This window comes from Dipodomys ordii, unplaced genomic scaffold (assembly GCF_000151885.1).
Source record: "Dipodomys ordii isolate 6190 unplaced genomic scaffold, Dord_2.0 Scaffold5, whole genome shotgun sequence".
Taxonomy (NCBI): domain Eukaryota; kingdom Metazoa; phylum Chordata; class Mammalia; order Rodentia; family Heteromyidae; genus Dipodomys; species Dipodomys ordii.
In genome coordinates this window covers 30,424,248-30,441,123 of record NW_012267221.1, presented here as the reverse complement: position 1 = coordinate 30,441,123, position 16,876 = coordinate 30,424,248, and the positions used below count along the sequence as shown (strand labels likewise).

The 16,876-nt window shown below is 37.9% G+C and overlaps 1 protein-coding gene across 2 annotated transcripts in view; it reads right to left on the bottom strand.

Annotated features, from left to right (window-relative positions):
* Ssfa2 (sperm specific antigen 2) overlaps window positions 1-15,548 on the bottom strand; it is a 38,493-nt gene extending 22,945 nt beyond the window's left edge. For both annotated transcript variants that reach the window (XM_013029009.1, XM_013029016.1), the window contains exons 1-8: window positions 15,229-15,548; window positions 14,799-14,844; window positions 11,639-11,688; window positions 10,682-10,738; window positions 8,362-8,401; window positions 8,173-8,271; window positions 6,697-6,905; window positions 4,951-5,645 (exon numbers count right to left, since the gene is read on the bottom strand). In XM_013029009.1, coding sequence (XP_012884463.1) covers window positions 4,951-5,645; window positions 6,697-6,905; window positions 8,173-8,271; window positions 8,362-8,401; window positions 10,682-10,738; window positions 11,639-11,688; window positions 14,799-14,844; window positions 15,229-15,439 — 1,407 coding nt within the window. In that variant the 5' untranslated portion in view covers window positions 15,440-15,548. The remainder of the gene's footprint in view (window positions 1-4,950; window positions 5,646-6,696; window positions 6,906-8,172; window positions 8,272-8,361; window positions 8,402-10,681; window positions 10,739-11,638; window positions 11,689-14,798; window positions 14,845-15,228) is intronic.
* Between the last annotated feature and the right edge of the window lie 1,328 nt (window positions 15,549-16,876).

Genomic DNA, 16,876 nt, shown 5'->3' with positions numbered 1-16,876 from the left:
AGTAGAAACAAGTTCAACAGGAAAACCATTGTTTTATGTACAAAGGAACAAAATGCATTTTTTATAATACAATAAAAGGCCTATTATTAGCTGCTCTTTAGCCTAGCCCACTTTAAAGTATTTTCAGTAAAATAAGTTTCAACCAAATCAAAACAGTATAATAGAAATCCAGGAGTATCAGCTTAATATAGCCTATAGCATATCAAATCATAATCTCTTACTTTTAAATACAGAATTAGCATAAATATTATGTACTTAGACTAATAAAAATCACAATGAGCATGAGTGCATTTAACTTATTTCTTCAATGTACTATCCTTCAAGCTGTTACTCCAGGCTCTCTCCAAAATCTCTCATTTCATTGTAAAGTCTTCCATCAACCGCAGGAGAGAAACATTTGAAAGATGGGTCATATTTACTAATACACTACTGCTGTCTTGGTTAGCCAACTCACTTAGCAAAATCACAATAAACAACTGCAGACAGTCACTACATCTAGTGACAGTTGGTCCACTTGTCAGCTTTTTATTATTGGTCATAACTGTGCAAAACACAGTCAAATTCATGATAGCTAAAAAGCAAATACAAAGGTATCTGCCAGGATTTTCCCTATTTAAATGGCTGCAAATGCTCAGTAGAATTTTGGTCATTGAGTAGAAATCTGGTCAATTTGGTCATTCTTATACATGTAATAAAAGTAACTAAAAGGTAACTTTCATTATATGTAAAAGAGTAACTGAATATAATTGAAATTGAGTGATGAGCCATGAATTATTATACTATATTCTCAAACTTCTGGGTAAGTTTGAAACTTTTCATAATAAAAGTAGAAGAAAAAAAAGCCATATTGAACCAAAACTATAAAATTGCTAGGGATTTAAAGATGTAGAGACAGCTTACGACCCCACAGAGCCCAATTTTCAGAATCACTATTCTGCAATTGTGACAAGCACCTGCTTTAGTTTCTTCACTGCTGTCATGTTTCTCTTCATTAGGGTGCATCTTCTATAAGCCAAACTACTATAGGTGATCTGTAGAACAGATCAGAACTAGAACAGTGATTCATGGATGTTCCAACACAAATGTTTCCTCTAAGTTTTACAAGGTTAAATTTTAGTCCCTGTCATTGTGTAGATACTAGATAAGAGTAATTTTGAAAAAAATAAAAATTAAGAGTTTTAGAAATTACAATTGTCCTTTAGCTTCAAAAAAACCCAAAAGAAAGCATTTCTTTACAGAGAATTTCTGTGAGACTGCTCATCAGATGACTTAAGTGCCTGTCTGATATCTGATCCTATTAATCACCTGTAGCGAAGTTAGATGGTGTATTAAAAATCGCCAGTAAAAATAAATGAGTTCTACTCTTATTCATGCACTTGCTGAATGGCTTCTAAAAATTATCTGTGATAACTACCTCAGTTTTCTCCATTATAAGATAAATACGAAAACCTTTAAGTCACAGTCAGTGAAGATACTCTGAAACTCTAAAGTAGTCTTACCTATGCACAAGAGATCCCTCACAATCATCCTCTATTACTGCCTTTCCTCCCTCCTCCCTTTGGAGCATTGATATCAAAAGGAGTATGACAGCTGCCAGGTGGCTCACACCTGTATTCCTACTCAGTAGCCTAAGACCAAAAGGATTAAGAGCTGAGAGATGAAGGAACAAGTTGCAGGCCAGCTTTACACACAAAAAAAGAAAAAAATGAGTCCTATAACCAGCAAATATAGGACTGGAGACATAGCTCAGGTTTGGAGAGCCCTAGCCTACCAAATTTAAGATCATCAGTTCAAACCCCAGTTCAGACTCTCCCCTGTAAAAGGAATAAGACATCACTTAGATGTCAGAGAAACATTGTTCTAAATGCTAAATGGGGAGGGATGTAACGTCATCTGTAAAGGGAAAACACAGTAGTTACTTGTAATTCAACTTAAAGAATCCTCCTATGGTTTATATACATGTGAACAAACATACACTGAGTTTTAACTGGTTGAGATCTGAGAATCTCCAGCTTGGTTAGGAAAGTCCATGAAACTCATCTCCAATTAAGTACCAAAAAGTCAGAAATGTTGCTGTGGTTCAAAATGGCAGATCACTAGGCTTGACCACAAATGCTTAGAACACAGTGCCCAGTTTAAGCCCCAGGACCAGTGTACACACACATGCACACATACACACATACACATGCACAAACACCAAAACAAAACAAAACATAAACACAAAAATGTTAAATCTGAAAGGTTAAGGGAGCAACTACTCATCAAATATTTTACTTATTTGGGGTTACTTCAACTCAAATCAATAAATATTATTGAAAGGAAGTATAAAATTAACATTTTAATGGTTAAAAGTAAGATATATTAGTTAATTAATAGTTTGAAAACTGTGTCTACAATCAGCAAGCTACATTTAAACAGAAGGTTTTTTTCCCAGAGTAAAACAATAAACTACACAACATACAAAACTATACAGCTGATGATCTTTTAATACATTAATACATTATTTACACTTAAAAATGAGAGGCTGTAAAGGCAATACTGGATTCTGAACCCAGGCCTTCCCTGTGCTTGCTAGGCAGGCACTCTAACATTTGAGTCAAGCTTCCATCTAGGCCGGATCACTTCAGTTTAATGGTAAATCGTTCTTGCTACTGAATCATCAGATCTGAAGAGCTAGCATATGTATTTAAAATAAGCTAATGAACACAGAAGTATCTAACTAACTCATTAAGAATAAAAACTGCTCCCATCACCACATGCATTAAAAATACAGAAATCTTAAAATAGGGTTTTGAAATTTTGAAACATTCTAAGACTTTAATAAAGCAAGTTAACTTTTATTTGAAAAGTCTTTGGGCTGTTTAGTTGCCTTCATTTAAATATTTCCCCACTATGCTCCTGGTGACAAGCCTTACCTTCAGTCTCTGCCAAGAGCCAAGTCTGCAAACTTTTCTCCTCGCAAGTATCCCAGAGCAGCTGCTCAGATATTCTGCTTAAGAACTGGCTGAAAGTCTAACTTACATTTATTCAATGTTTATACAAAAAGAACATTTCCAACAGGAATCAAACCTCAAACAAAGGAGTCCAAAAAAAAAGTATGAAGCTACTTTGAATGGGACCTAAAAATTTGTTTCAACAAAATTGTTCTCCTCTGTCAATATAATTCAAATTATACTTAAGAGGAAGCTAAAATAACACATTATTTCCCTTCTTTATCTATTGTTCTACAAGCTTTAAAATTCCCAAAGGGATAAAAATACAATTACAGGAGGTTTTCATCATATTTTAACTATATCTGAAGAACAAAAATTCATTATCCTTAAATTTTCCCCTACTTACAATGTAGCTACAATGACAATCTAATTTTTCTGTTTTGTTTCATTTTTTGAGACAAGGTCTCCCTATCTAGAAAAGAAACTTATGATTTTCTGTCTCAGCCTCCCAATCATTAGTTACAGACAAATGTCACTATGCCTATTAATAAAAATTATTTTTAAACATTACATTTCAATCACCAATATATGTAATACTGTACTTCAAGTCCCTTTACTTTTTTCATTAACTGATTCTGCCAGTAGAGGGAGCAAATCATTGGCCATTAATGTGCCAATGTACTACCAAGCACTTTATAAATGTTTAAGATTGTTTGTATGTGATTCCTCAAGTTTTTAAAAAATAATATCAACAACATACACACAAAGTCAGGAATTCTAGGAATTAAAACAGAATTTCTTTGACTTATTTGAAAACACACATGTGGAAGTGTTATCTAATATAATCTGAATCACCAATATCAACCAAATTTCTGTATTCTGGTGTTGTATTGAAGCATGTGAACTGTTGTATTGGAAGTATTCGAACTAATGTCATTTCTAATCATCAAAAGGCCTCAGGAAAGAAAAGAACTGAAGAAAACGAATTTAGATTCAAACAAAATCAGACAAGAATTAGTGAAATGGGACAAGAAGAGCTTTCTAAGCAGTTATCACAGTCCTCTTTCATACTAATTGTGCTAAGAAATAAATCATTTTAGGAGGACATGAAATGTAAATATAAGTAAAAAAAGGAAGACAAAAGAAGTTTCCAAGAAAATCTAAAATGTTCCCAAGGGTTCTTCACCTTTTTCTTTCACTTTTTAGCTATAAAGTATCAAAATGCATACTCAAAGAACACAAAGAAGGCCAACAGCAACATCAGCTATTGAAACTTTGCAGTAAATGAAAAAGCTTCACTAACAGAAGAGATACATACTCAGCAAAGAGGACACTTATGTTTAGAATTTATTATCCTATTTTTCAATCCCTCAACAATGGCATTTACTCCTAAAACTACTGTGAACTACTACTGAAGCAAACTTTTGTGATAAATTTTCAAACAGAAAGATTGCACAGAATGGATTTCATAGTAACAAAGCTTCATCAACTTCAAAGTCACATGAGATACCACTGTGTGCTTCCCAGCCTGACAGATGATACAGAATTCCAATGGCCTGTACAGTTCCTCCCACAAGGAAGGTGCTTAACTAACTTTAGTTGCTTATCCACCTCTAATTCTTAAGTATCAGTTCCTATTATCCAAAGAAAGTTTTCACTGAACCTCATCAAAAAGGACATATTTATCATGTCCAATTCAAATCTTATGTTAGCAATCAACATAACACTGAGTAAGATTAAGTTACCATGTGCTGTTCAGAGCCTTGCAAAGCCACTTAATGGAGATTCTTTATCCTCCCCTTCAGGTACCTACCATATTTACCAAATTCACAGATGTGAATTTGAACGTTCTCTCAAGGCATTCTCAAACTTCAAAAGCTTACACTCTAGACAAAGGCAAGATGACTCTGGTATCAAGATGACAGTGACAGACAGCTAGAGGGCTCAACATCACAGAGTTCTAGGACCAGGTTAGTCACACCAATTCCTAGAAGAGGTCTCAGTATTTTTTACCTACCTCCTCCATTTCAAAAGAGTCTTTCTTCTCTGCCATTATATTTCTTATAGATGGAAAGGCCAATGGGACACAAGGCTCTTTTTCAGATGTGGACACATGGACATTTTTCAGCTCACTGCTGATTTCCAGTTCTCTGTGGCTGGACACTTTCAATTCACTATCTATGTCAGATTCTATAACCCCAGATTTCTGATGCAGTTTGCTGTCATGATGAATTTTTTTGCTTTGTTCACTTTCGTTTTCTTGATTATTACTATTTGCTTTGTCAGAAAGTTTGTCAGCCTCAGTGTTCTCAGTAAGTGCTGCAGAACTACTTAAGACTTCTTCTTTAACAGTAGCCAGCATAGAAGATGAGTCCTTCTTCTTTATCACTTTTTGAGACTTTGGATCATTTTTATTGCCATTTTCTTCAGTCACTGAAACACTGAGAATTTTTCCTTTTTCAGTTGAAGGGGAAGCAGTGCTGCCTTCTCCTTTCTCTGTTTTATCAACACATAAATTTAGTTTTGATAGTGTTTTCATTAGACGGTTGGCAGTGTTACTTCGAGTTAAAGGTGGAGGAGAGTCTGTCTCTTTGTTAGAGGTCACTGAGGACATACTTCCAATTCTCTGCAAGGGAGTCCCAGAGACTTGGGAATATAAAGAAGAAAATGCATTGGCCACAGTAGTAAGCACTTCAATTTGGCGAAAACGACCTACAAAAAAAAAAAGAACAAAGAAAAATATGAATTACAAGTACATGTTTTTATGTAAACATATATTAAACCTACACTTTTGTTTAGAATTCTACTAACTGAACTTATTACTATGAAATCCTGATTAAACATTTAAACTTTCTCTCCTTTAAATTTGGGAAGAGGAAGATTTTTACCCTAAACACTACAATTAACATTTTTAAATTAATCATGAATAAGCATAAAGCATGGTAATACTCTAAATAATATGCAACTAAATAAAATACAACTAGCTGTTGAGCTATAGCTATTTATTTCTATGTATTAGACTCCTACAAAAGTCTTCTAAATATTTTCCTAAGAAAATGCATGTATGTATCTGATACCTATGAAAATGGTATTGAGCCCTTAAACTGATCTACCAACAACTGTGGGGGAATCCTGTTTTGAAACACTAGTCAACAGCTAGGTCAAGCAAAGATATGAGTAAAATGGTTAAATTGGCCAACCTACTTTAGGTTTACAGAAAAGACCTGAGATTGACTGGCTCATTTACTTCTTTCTTTCTCCAACAAATACAATATGAAGATAAGTGCTTATAAGATTACTGTGGTAATACTTAAATGAGTGAAGGAGGGAAAAGGTAAGTTAAACTCTACAGATAATATAGCAAAAATTCAGAATAAATAAAATAGTTGTGCTTCATTAGCCTCATTAACTTTCCAATGCTATGCCTAAAATACCTTCAAAAATGAAACCATCTCACTGTATTTAAAAATAATATATGCTAACATCTAAATACCTTAAGTCAGGTGCCAGTGACTCATACCTGTAATCCTAATACTCAGAGGCTGAGATTTGAGGATCACAGTTCAAAGCCAGCCAGGCAGGAAAGTCCATAAGACTCTTATCTCCAATAAACCATCAGAAAACCAGAAGTGGAACTGTGGTTTAAGTAGTAGAGCACTAGCCTTGAGCTGAAGAGCTGAGGGACAGTGCTCAGCCCCAGAGTTCAAGACCCACACTGACAAAAAAATAAATAAATAATAAGAAATAAAAAGTTTAACCTTACTTGTTAAAGCATAATTTGGGTTCTCTAGTTCCATCCGTTGCATTTGAGCACTTAAAAATACTTTAATATCTATCCCTCTGGCAAATGATGATGAATTAAAAAATCTGGAAGGAATTTTAGAAGCAATATCTGGTTCATCTCGTCCAAATCCAAGATTATAGAGAATTTCTTCAGGATCTTCTTCATAAAGTTCCAACAATTCTGAAACACTACAGAAAACACAAGGTAGGGAAAAAAGAAACATCAAGATTAAGGTTAAATATATAGTGTACATCACATTATAAATGAATTGGTGCTTGGATAAAAGTCTTTTTTACCCGTTTTCTTCTTTTTTTTTTTTCCAGGACTGAGGACCGAACCCAGGGCTTTGCGTGCGCCAGGCAGGCGCCCTTCTGCTGGGCTAAACCCCCAGCGCCCAGTTTTCTTCTTGAAATAATTACTTGATTCTTATTTTGGCATCTTCATACATTGTGTTCTACAATCTAGCATCTTTACATGGGTATAATCTATCAAGTTCTATGCTGGAAGCTTACCATTAAGAACAAAGATCCTAAGGGATTCCTCACCTTGTGTGTTTAGTCATTTTTAAAGGATTCCAAGAAAAGCAATTAAAATCATTGGACAGATGAAGAAGCCTAAGAAATAAATAGGTTAAAGAAGAAAGGACAAGAGAAAATATACCAGAAAGTTCGTACAACTAGCAGTGAAGAAGATGCTGAGAAACTTGAGCCTTCCTGCTGTCTTTGTGTTGGAGAGGTAACTGTTCTAGGGAGGTAGTTCTTGAGTCTCAGAAAGGGAGGGAGGAGCTTGCACTCAGGCCTCTAACCACATGCATCCAGGAAGTAGGAAGAATATAAGCACAGTAAGGTAACTGCTTATCCTGATTCTACCAAGAAATAAACATTTATTATCCATCTTTTTCACACTAGTGAAAATCCAACCTAAGGCTCATGAAGAAAATAGGAAACTTAGAGATGAGCTAGCACAAGGTCACTAGTTTTAGAGTAAAATGCTCAGACTGTGATATGATAATGTAGATGGCTGTTTTCCTGGTTCCACAGCCCCACATATTGACTAATTTAAATGTGTATTTTAAATAAAGATTTTTGATTTACTATGTTGAAAAGAAATTTATCCTTCAATATCAAACTTTAGAGAGGTTTATTTTGATCTTCATGCCAGAATTGATTCAAGTTGCTGATAGGGAATTTTGGTTCTCTCCTAGAAGTTATTCCACAGTGGAATTTCTCATTCAGGTTATTCAAAGGACTGAAACCACTTATTATAAACATATCTGTAGTCTCTTATTTAGTCTTGCCTTTTAAAAATAAGATCCTGTCAGTTATGATGATCCAGCAAACACTTGAGGTTCCTTCTGATTTTATAGTATTAAGGTAAAATTGAAGACTGAAGGAATGATAGGCTGGTCACTATAGTATAGTATGATCATACATAGATTCAGAATGATTTAGTTACCTTGAAACTGTGCCACTGCTTTTCCCAGATCCAGTGGAATTCATACTTCTCCCTTTCTGATGAAACTGGAGTCTTCTCTCTTTGGCCAACATATTATTGCTATAACCACAGTAAGATAACATAAAATTTAATTTTCACTAACAGTCTTTATGGTTAGAAAAAACATAGAAGAACAAAACAGCTACATACCAGTTTTCAATTTGAGCATCACTTTCATGGAGGTGATTGGCTACACTCAAAAAGAATAAAGAGCAGTTATTAAAAGGATTGTAACTACAATAATACAATTATGAAGAAAGCAAGTTGCCTATAATACTAAAGTTAAACATTCAAATAAGAAAAGTCTTATTTTGGCATCCACATCATTAAAAGGAATAGTAAAATTGATAAGAACAGGACAGGTAGTTTTTGGCAATAAAAGACAGTAAAATGTTGTCTTTATTTTCTGGCAACATGAAACTACTTCCAGTTGAGTAATTAAAATAAAAGGACCTATGAATAAGCAATTAAATCTGATGTTCAATGAGTTATAAAAAGTAATATGGGGGGCTGGGAAGGTGGCTCAGTGGTAGAGCGCTTGCCTTGCATGCCTGAGGCCCTGGGTTCGATTCCTCAGCACCACATAAGAAAAAAGCCAGAAGTGGCGCTGTGGCTCAAGTGGTAGAACGTTAGCCTTGAGCTGAAGAGCTGAGGGACAGCGCCCAGGCCCAGAGTTCAGGCCCCACAACCAGACCCCCAAAAAAAGGTAATATAGGATATATACAACATATAAGTAATATGTGTAGAACTATTAAATTTAAAAGCTACCAATGAAGAGATAACTAAAGAACAAAATATGATTTAGTGCAACAATAGTATTCATTTCTAGAATGTTTTAAAGGTTACATCCAATATTTTATATATGCAAATTGAAATTTTCTATTCACTTGAACATAAATTTCCTTTTAAAAAACGCCCTCTCAACTTTATCCTACATTAACAAGGTCTAAACTAATAAATAGCAATGTTTAGAGTTAAATTTGCTGCATCATACTTTTATAGACAAATATACAGAATTACAGTGATCAATTCCAAGCATATCAATTTCAGTATCTTGAATTGTTTTTCATTTCTGATTTCCAAAACCATGACAATTTATATATCCAGCTGGATAGTTCTTAAGACACAACACTAAGTAAATATTTACTATATGAATGAAAATAGTCTTGAAATAATTTTTAGCGAAACAACAAAATAGCTTTACTCTTTAAGGGACTCCTTATTAGGTTCTGGCTCTCAAAATCATTGAGTTTTTTAATGAAATTATCAAGCTACATACTTTAAGAAGCTAATTACAGCAATGCTAAAACAAATTTCTACTTGACTTCAGGGCCTGGCACTATTTTTGAGCTTTCATGCTCAAACCTAGGGCTTTACCACTTGACCACAGTTCATTTCCAGCTTTTTGCTGTTAAACTGGAGGAAGAGTCTCATTCATACACTTCCCTGCCTGTGATGCCTTTAAAAGGTGATCCTCAGATCTCAGCCTTATTGGTAGCTAGAATTATAGGCATGATCCAGCAGTGCCCATCCTAAAATGAATTTTAACAAAACACTGACAGAAAACATCTTCATATGTACTGACTGGGAAACAGGAAAAAGAAGCTCTGAACAGATTTTATTCCTTAAAAATAATATTGACTGAGACAATGAAAAGATGTCTTTAAAAATTATGTCTTCCAGACTTTCTGACATTAGAAGGTTCTAAATAAATACTCAAAAAGATGGATTTAAAATAGCAAAATATCACAGAAATTCCATTAAGTGAATAAATTCACTCCTCACAATTGACAAAATCCTTATTCTTTTCTTTTAAAGCTTATTAATAATCCTGCCATAGCAACCAATAACCTGTTCAAGCAGGTGAACTAACACAATAATGAACTATAAAATACCTCAAATGCCAACAAACAGAAAAAACTCCTTATTTTTACATAGTAGGAAGCTTTATTATGAAACTACAGAAACTGTGAAAATGTAAAAAGTGTTCACCACACACTGAAAATGCTAATGTAGTTTGAATAGATACCATTACAATGATTTCTAGTTCTACTAACAGCTACTTCATCAGGAGAGGGAAAAGGGAAAAAGACAGGAGACACTTAAATTCAAAGAGAAAGACACGCTGCAGCTGTAAGTACAACGTAGGTCCACTTCATACTAAAAATAAGCTTCAATTTAGTATGCTCACATATAAATATTTAAGCTTCCTTCCTTCGAGACAGTTCTCCCAGTTAGATCACCACAGTTTGTCACAAGGTTCCTTTAAGCATTTAAGTTCAGGGAAGATGAAGGTATAGATATTTGACAATAGTTCCCTACAGTTCTCCTATAGAATATAACAAGATTACTGAAGTATAGAAAAGTACTTTGAAGTACTGTGACATATGAGGCAATTTCCAGACAGAACTTTTTCGTTTTTGAAATGAATTTGAAACTATAGGAAAACACACAGTTGTTCCAAACATACCTTCAGCTCCCAATGACAAATCATCTTCAAAACTTCCCCCATTTCTCACAAGCACACCTAAAAGAAATATCAAAACTTAGGAAATTCTTCCTGGTATCTGTTTTTTCCCACCCCATACAAAAAATCATTGTATTACTTAAAATGAATTGCCTAAGCAAAGTATTTCATAAAACACAGTAAAATGTTTTCAACCTGAATTTACTCAGCAATTATTAAGGTTACCTCACTTTAAGAAGCCACCATCAGCTTTTACCTTACTGTAAATGACCAAGTAATCTCTCAGAAGCCATGCTACAGGCTATTTTACATTTTCTTATGCCACTCAAAGTGTTTGATTAGATAATGTATCTCAACAAAGAGACTCAAGGAAAACCAGATCACAGGGCAGTTATTCCCCAAACCTCTTCACATTAAGCCTGAGCTCCAGCTAGATTTCCTTGACACTGTAAGTGCTTTTTATACACAGTGCCACTGTCTGTACATTCTTGTACTTTGAACTTGAGAATTCTATCTTGCACAGGTGGTAGAATTTCAGGTGTGGCAATTTCAGTTAATGTAAGCAAAGAAATGCTGCACAGAAGTTGACCAAGCTCATGTAATACAAATACACTTTTCTTATATTTGCATATCATAGTTCTACTTTTGTAGTCTTAATATTTAACCAGGCAATAAAAGTATAACTTCCACATTGTAGAAAAGTTTGGTAACCTGCTTAAATTCACTACTGTATATAAGAGTATATTCTCAGTCAGAGTCTATTAGACTATACTAAGAGTATATTCTAAGTCACAAGAGTAATAAACATGAATATCACTTTTGTAATTCATATATGTATACACTTTCACCTATAGGAAAAATGAAGAAAGCCCTTTATAAAAAACAGATTTACCATCCAGAGTTCAAACGCCAAGACTGACCAAAAAAAAAAAAAAGTTTAAGGAAGCAACTTTCTCTTACCCTTCGGTGCACTACCGCTCTGCTCATCCAGTGAGGCTCCCAAAGGTGTACTGAAACCAGAAACACAGAAGCCAAAATCTTGTGAAAACCATCTGGAGAACTGTCCCTACACAGCTTGACTGAAGAGTTACAGCTAAGCAAGCATCTTAAATTTAACTCTCCTCCCCAAACACACAGGAATGTGAGTGGATTACATAAGTAATATCCTACTAACTAAGCAAATACCAATTGTCAAGTCAGTTGACAAGAAATGACTTAATCACATGTCTTTCTGCCAGCAATTAAAAGCAAGAATGGTGATTACAAATGGTACAACTGGCATTTTCTTTGCAAAAACATAAACTTTTAGTAACACTAAAAAGTTAAAGAATCTACTAGAACTGAAGCTCACCAGTTTTTACCTGTCAGCTACTGCTAGCATTCCACTTACATGTCCCAATAACTACTTTTGCTGATAGAAATGCAGAAGCCCAGGATTCACAGTCTACTTTAAACTAAAGATAATAGGCATTTTCTTCATTTAACTCATTTACTAAAGCCAGCTTGGAATCAATATTAACAATCAGTTGTTGCTGTAATTTTTTTGTAGTTCAAACACAAATTATTTAATTTATCAAAGACAAAAATACTTTAAATTTTCTTAAGACTGAGTTATTGAAAGAAACATTGTCTTATTTTGAAAGCTGTGTTTTGTGATACAAACTTTTTTCAGTAACTGTTCTTACATGTTACAAGTTCACCTCAGACTCAGGATCAATTATGAAACTATCAGTATCAAAGAAATGTTAATTAGAAGTTAAAACTTTCTGCAAGCAGATATTAGAAGTAATGGCTGTTCTTTTAAAATTAGTGCTTTTGACATGTAAGAGAATCACAAGCAATAACCATAAAGTTAATAAAACCTTTAAGCTGGATTATGTATGTAATTTAATGAAGCTCTAATTGATGCCTTTAAGGAGACTTCCTGGCTCCTTTCTTAGGTCAAAACATTTGTTTTACTTTGTCCACAGACGTCTCTACTGGTCCATGCACTAACAGAAAAAGACAAATAAGCATAATATAATTGGCATTCTCTCGTTAAGTTAATCTCTTTTAGTTACAACCCTTTAAATTCTACCAAAAATCTCTTTGGCTTCCTAGATACTAATGCAGCAATTTGTTTAATCAGATTTTTTTAAGTTATCAAAATAAAGATCTCCTTAAGAAAACAGGGTAACTTTATTGAGGATATGGATAGAAGTGAGAAAATAATGTTTAAGAACTTATCAAAGGGGAAAAAAATGCTGTCTTTCAGATCAGTCATACATAGTGTACAAGATACATGGATGCCCAAATCTGGGAAGGGGCTAAACTGCTATTTTAAAAAATACATTTGCATATATCCAAGCAATCACATCTATGATAACATAGCAAACATTAAAAGAGTACTGTTCTAGCTTTCCGGGTACAAATGAATGTTGCTTTTGTATAGAGTAAGTGAAACTGTAGAACAAGAAGGCAACTTCTGAGAGACAGAATAAAGGACTATAGAATCTGTACACATAAATCAATTTAAGCAATAAAACTTCTGAAATTTTCAGAAATGGTTGTATCCTACTGAATGAAATGTCAGCATTGCCCCAACTGAATTTATCTGAATATACTTCCCTACTTGATATGATCTCTTCCAGCCTTAATTCCTATATATCATAAATGTGATGATTCTTACACTTTTTAATATTTCCTAATTTTTTTAAGTTATAAAAAACACTATGAACATATTTTGAATAAGAAATTCTATTTTAAGATACCAAGAACAAGCCAGTTCTGAAGTTAGGACTGTTTTTATGTAAAAACTGAGATTCAAAGTTTTAGAGGCCTGAGTAAAAGCTTCAAAACATTCTAAGAGATTTCCTAAGAAGAAATATGAAAGATACTGGTTTCACAGGTTCTACCTTAAAAAGTCCTAAAAGTTGTTTATCTAAAATTTCAAGCTTTTATATTTTACACTAGTTTGGTATTGAATAATTACATGAGCTAGTGATGTACTAGGATGATTTCTGAAGGGAGCTAATATTTAAGGCCCAAATCCCCTAATTAGGAAATCAGGGGGTTAAATTAGAGCTAGATTGTTAATTTGGGGGTTAATTTGTTTCTGTCCATCTTTAAAGAGAAATTTCATAAATTTTATGGTATTTCAGAACAGTCCATTGCATCAGGAATAAAAGGAAAGGAGTGAAGAGGTTCATTAAATTCCAGTCAGTTAATCAAAGCAAAGCACTAATGCACTGGTGGTCAACGTTTCATCTGCCTTTAAGGAGAAAAAGAAACTGATATATGAGAGAATAATTTAAAAAAGAAAACTTCCCTAATTTTAGTACTGGGGAAAAAGTATCATTAAAGCATTCAGAGAAGCCTAAAGTGAGAAAGCAAAATCATGTTCAGAATCAACGACACAGAATGCTAAAACATTCTTCGCACAAACTAGCAAACATCCAAAGAAAAAGAAAAAGAAAGCCCATTTTCCCCTCTGGTCAGGATCATTTACAATGATTCATCTTTTCTGTATTTTATCAAACATTTTGTAGCAGTTGCCAAAGCGTGTAATTAAACAGATTTATGCATCTGAATGCCTTTCAAAGCTCTATTTCCTTTGTGCAAATTCCAGTGCCGTCGGACAAATCCCGGCTCCAGAAGTTAAACTACACGCACAAAGTTAACTGGTTTTGTTAGCTCCCCAAGCAGAATGCAGGCATAGAAATAAGACTAAAGCCCTTTGAGCTAGCACAGTTCGGTAAACGAAACTCATCCAAAACCCATTTCAAAGGAAAATAATTCCGTGCCAGATGCACACATGCCAGCATAAAAGGCAAAGGGGGGGGGCGCAGAAGCAGCGAGGAGCGCCCACGGACGACACGTTTTTAGCTGTCTGATTCCTGACGTTAACATCCCCCACGGGCAGTTTTCGTCCTCCTTGGAAGTACACTCCCACACCACAGACTCGGTAGCCGCGGTACCGCACTTCCACTTCTAATCGCTTCGAAGAGGAAGCGGTCTTTCCGGTTCGTCGTCTATCATCGCTCGGGGACCCCAGGGACCAGCCCGTCCCTCCGCCGGGGCGAGCTGGCATGCGTCCCCGGGGGCGCGATCTCCAGGGGTGGGAGGCGGGTGGGGGACTCACCGGCAGTCCTTCAGCCATATCGCGATCTTCTCGTTGGGAACGTTTCCTGCGAGGCAGAGCGAGGAGGGGGAAAGCGCGTGAGGGACCCTCCCAGGCCCCCCGACGGCTGGGTCAGCACGGACCCTCCCCAGTCGCAGAGTCCACCAGGGGGCCGAAGGCTGCGCGAAGCCGCGCGTGGCGGCGGCTCGCGGCGGTCGGACGGCACTCAGGTGTGCACCGCCGCCGCGACGCGCGGTCACGCGCGCGCCCTGAAAGGTCGGAAGTGTCCCCAGTCTCCCCCCGCACCCCCCTTCCCGGGCCTAGCCAGCGTCCGGGACCTTCCCCGGCCGGCCGCGCGCGCCCAGGGCGCGGGACGCTTTCCGGGGCCCGCCAGGCTCTGCACCTCCCCGACTCCTCCCCGCCCGCAGCCACCCGGCCCGGGGCCACCGACCTCGCCCCGCGGCCGCGGGCAGCTTCCCTCCGGGGAGGTCCTCCTCGTCGTCCTCGTCCTCGTCCTGCGTCGTCGCCTCGGTGGACAGATCCTCCGTCTCCGACGCCTGCCAGGAGCTGCGGCACTTGGCCCAGGCCTTCCTCCGGCGACTCGCCACTTGCCACTCCAGTTCCTCCTCCGCCTCCGCCGAGGCCGCCAGGGGCCTGTCCATGGCCGCCCCGGGGGTTCCGCGGTCCGGGCTGAAGCCTGCGCGAGACGCGGCCGCGGGGACCCCCCGCCCCTGCTGTCAGCGCCCGGCCGGGCTGGGGGCCCCGGGGAGCCGGAGCGGACGCCGGAGGAGGAGGGGACAGGGAGGGAGGGAGGGAAGGAAGGGGAGGGAGGGGGCGGAGGGCCGGCGCTTCACATGAAGCCGAAGCCGGCGGGGCGCAGCGCGAGAGCACTAGTGATCAGAGCGAGCCCGGCCGGAGCCCAGCTCGGGTCCAGCCCCGCTCCCCGCCCCCGCTCCCCGCCCCCGCTGCGAGGCCGCCCCGGCTCCCCGAGTCTGCGCACCCCGCCCCCGGCTCTGTCCCCACCCCACCCGCCGTGGAGGACACACCCCTTCCACTGAGGCCGGCACGCCCCTTGGGTGTCCACGCCCCTCCCTCGCGACGTTGACCACGCCCCCTTCCGGCCCAGGGAGCGGGTTGAGGGGGCGGGGCCGGGGGGGGTGAGCGGATCCGCCTCTTGCTGCTGCCCAGAGACTGGCAAAGAGGTGTTTGCTAATAAAACTTTCTTCTTGCCGCTCCTCTTGGCCGTGGAGTGGGAAGGTCATGTCTCACAAAACGCCCCCGCGAGAAAACCCAGTGTCTGCTCGGGTTCCCTCCTCAGTCCTGTTCTCTGGGGAGTTGCTTGACTGTGGGATGTTTAATGTCCCAGAGATCGGAGTAAAGATGAAGGAGAAGGATATGTCAAAATATCAAACGTGGAGAGAAAGGATAAAAACAAACACACAAAAATCCAGCTGTGTGTTCGTGCCACGTTCTTACTTTACTGACATATGAAAACGAAGCAAGGGAAAATAACCATAGGTGAAGGAAAGCGGATGATTTGGGATGGGGGGGGGGCATTCCTTGGATAGACTTTTGGCAGTAGATGTTACAAGAAACATACATGCCAAGGTCCCAAACTAACTTTCAAATGAGTTTCTTCATAGGTAACTTTTCATTCTCATGAGCAAAACGACGCCAATTCTATCCAAAATCAGACACAGTTGGACATGTGGAGCAAGTGTGCCTCTTAATTACATCCCAACTGTCCACATGTACTGACTGTATCACTAAGCCTTTCTCCCAGTGCTTTGCTTTTCTCTGAAAAACAAACACTTAGCATACCCTTTTATATTAGCTGGAAGGACAGGAATATTTTTGCATAGAATAGTTTAAGGAATATATTTTGCACTTGTAAATAGTAAATAGTATAGTAAAGGTGGATTGTATTGTCACTGATTGTTAAAGGAAAACACAGTTTTTGGAAAATTTGCTGTATTGATTGCTCTTGAGGAAGTAAGAGTGCTTAATTTTTGTTCAGGCATTTAGCATTTACACATAAGGCATATACTACTAAAATTGCTGATTGTCCTGCCTTCATTTTATTTGTATCTTATTTCTGG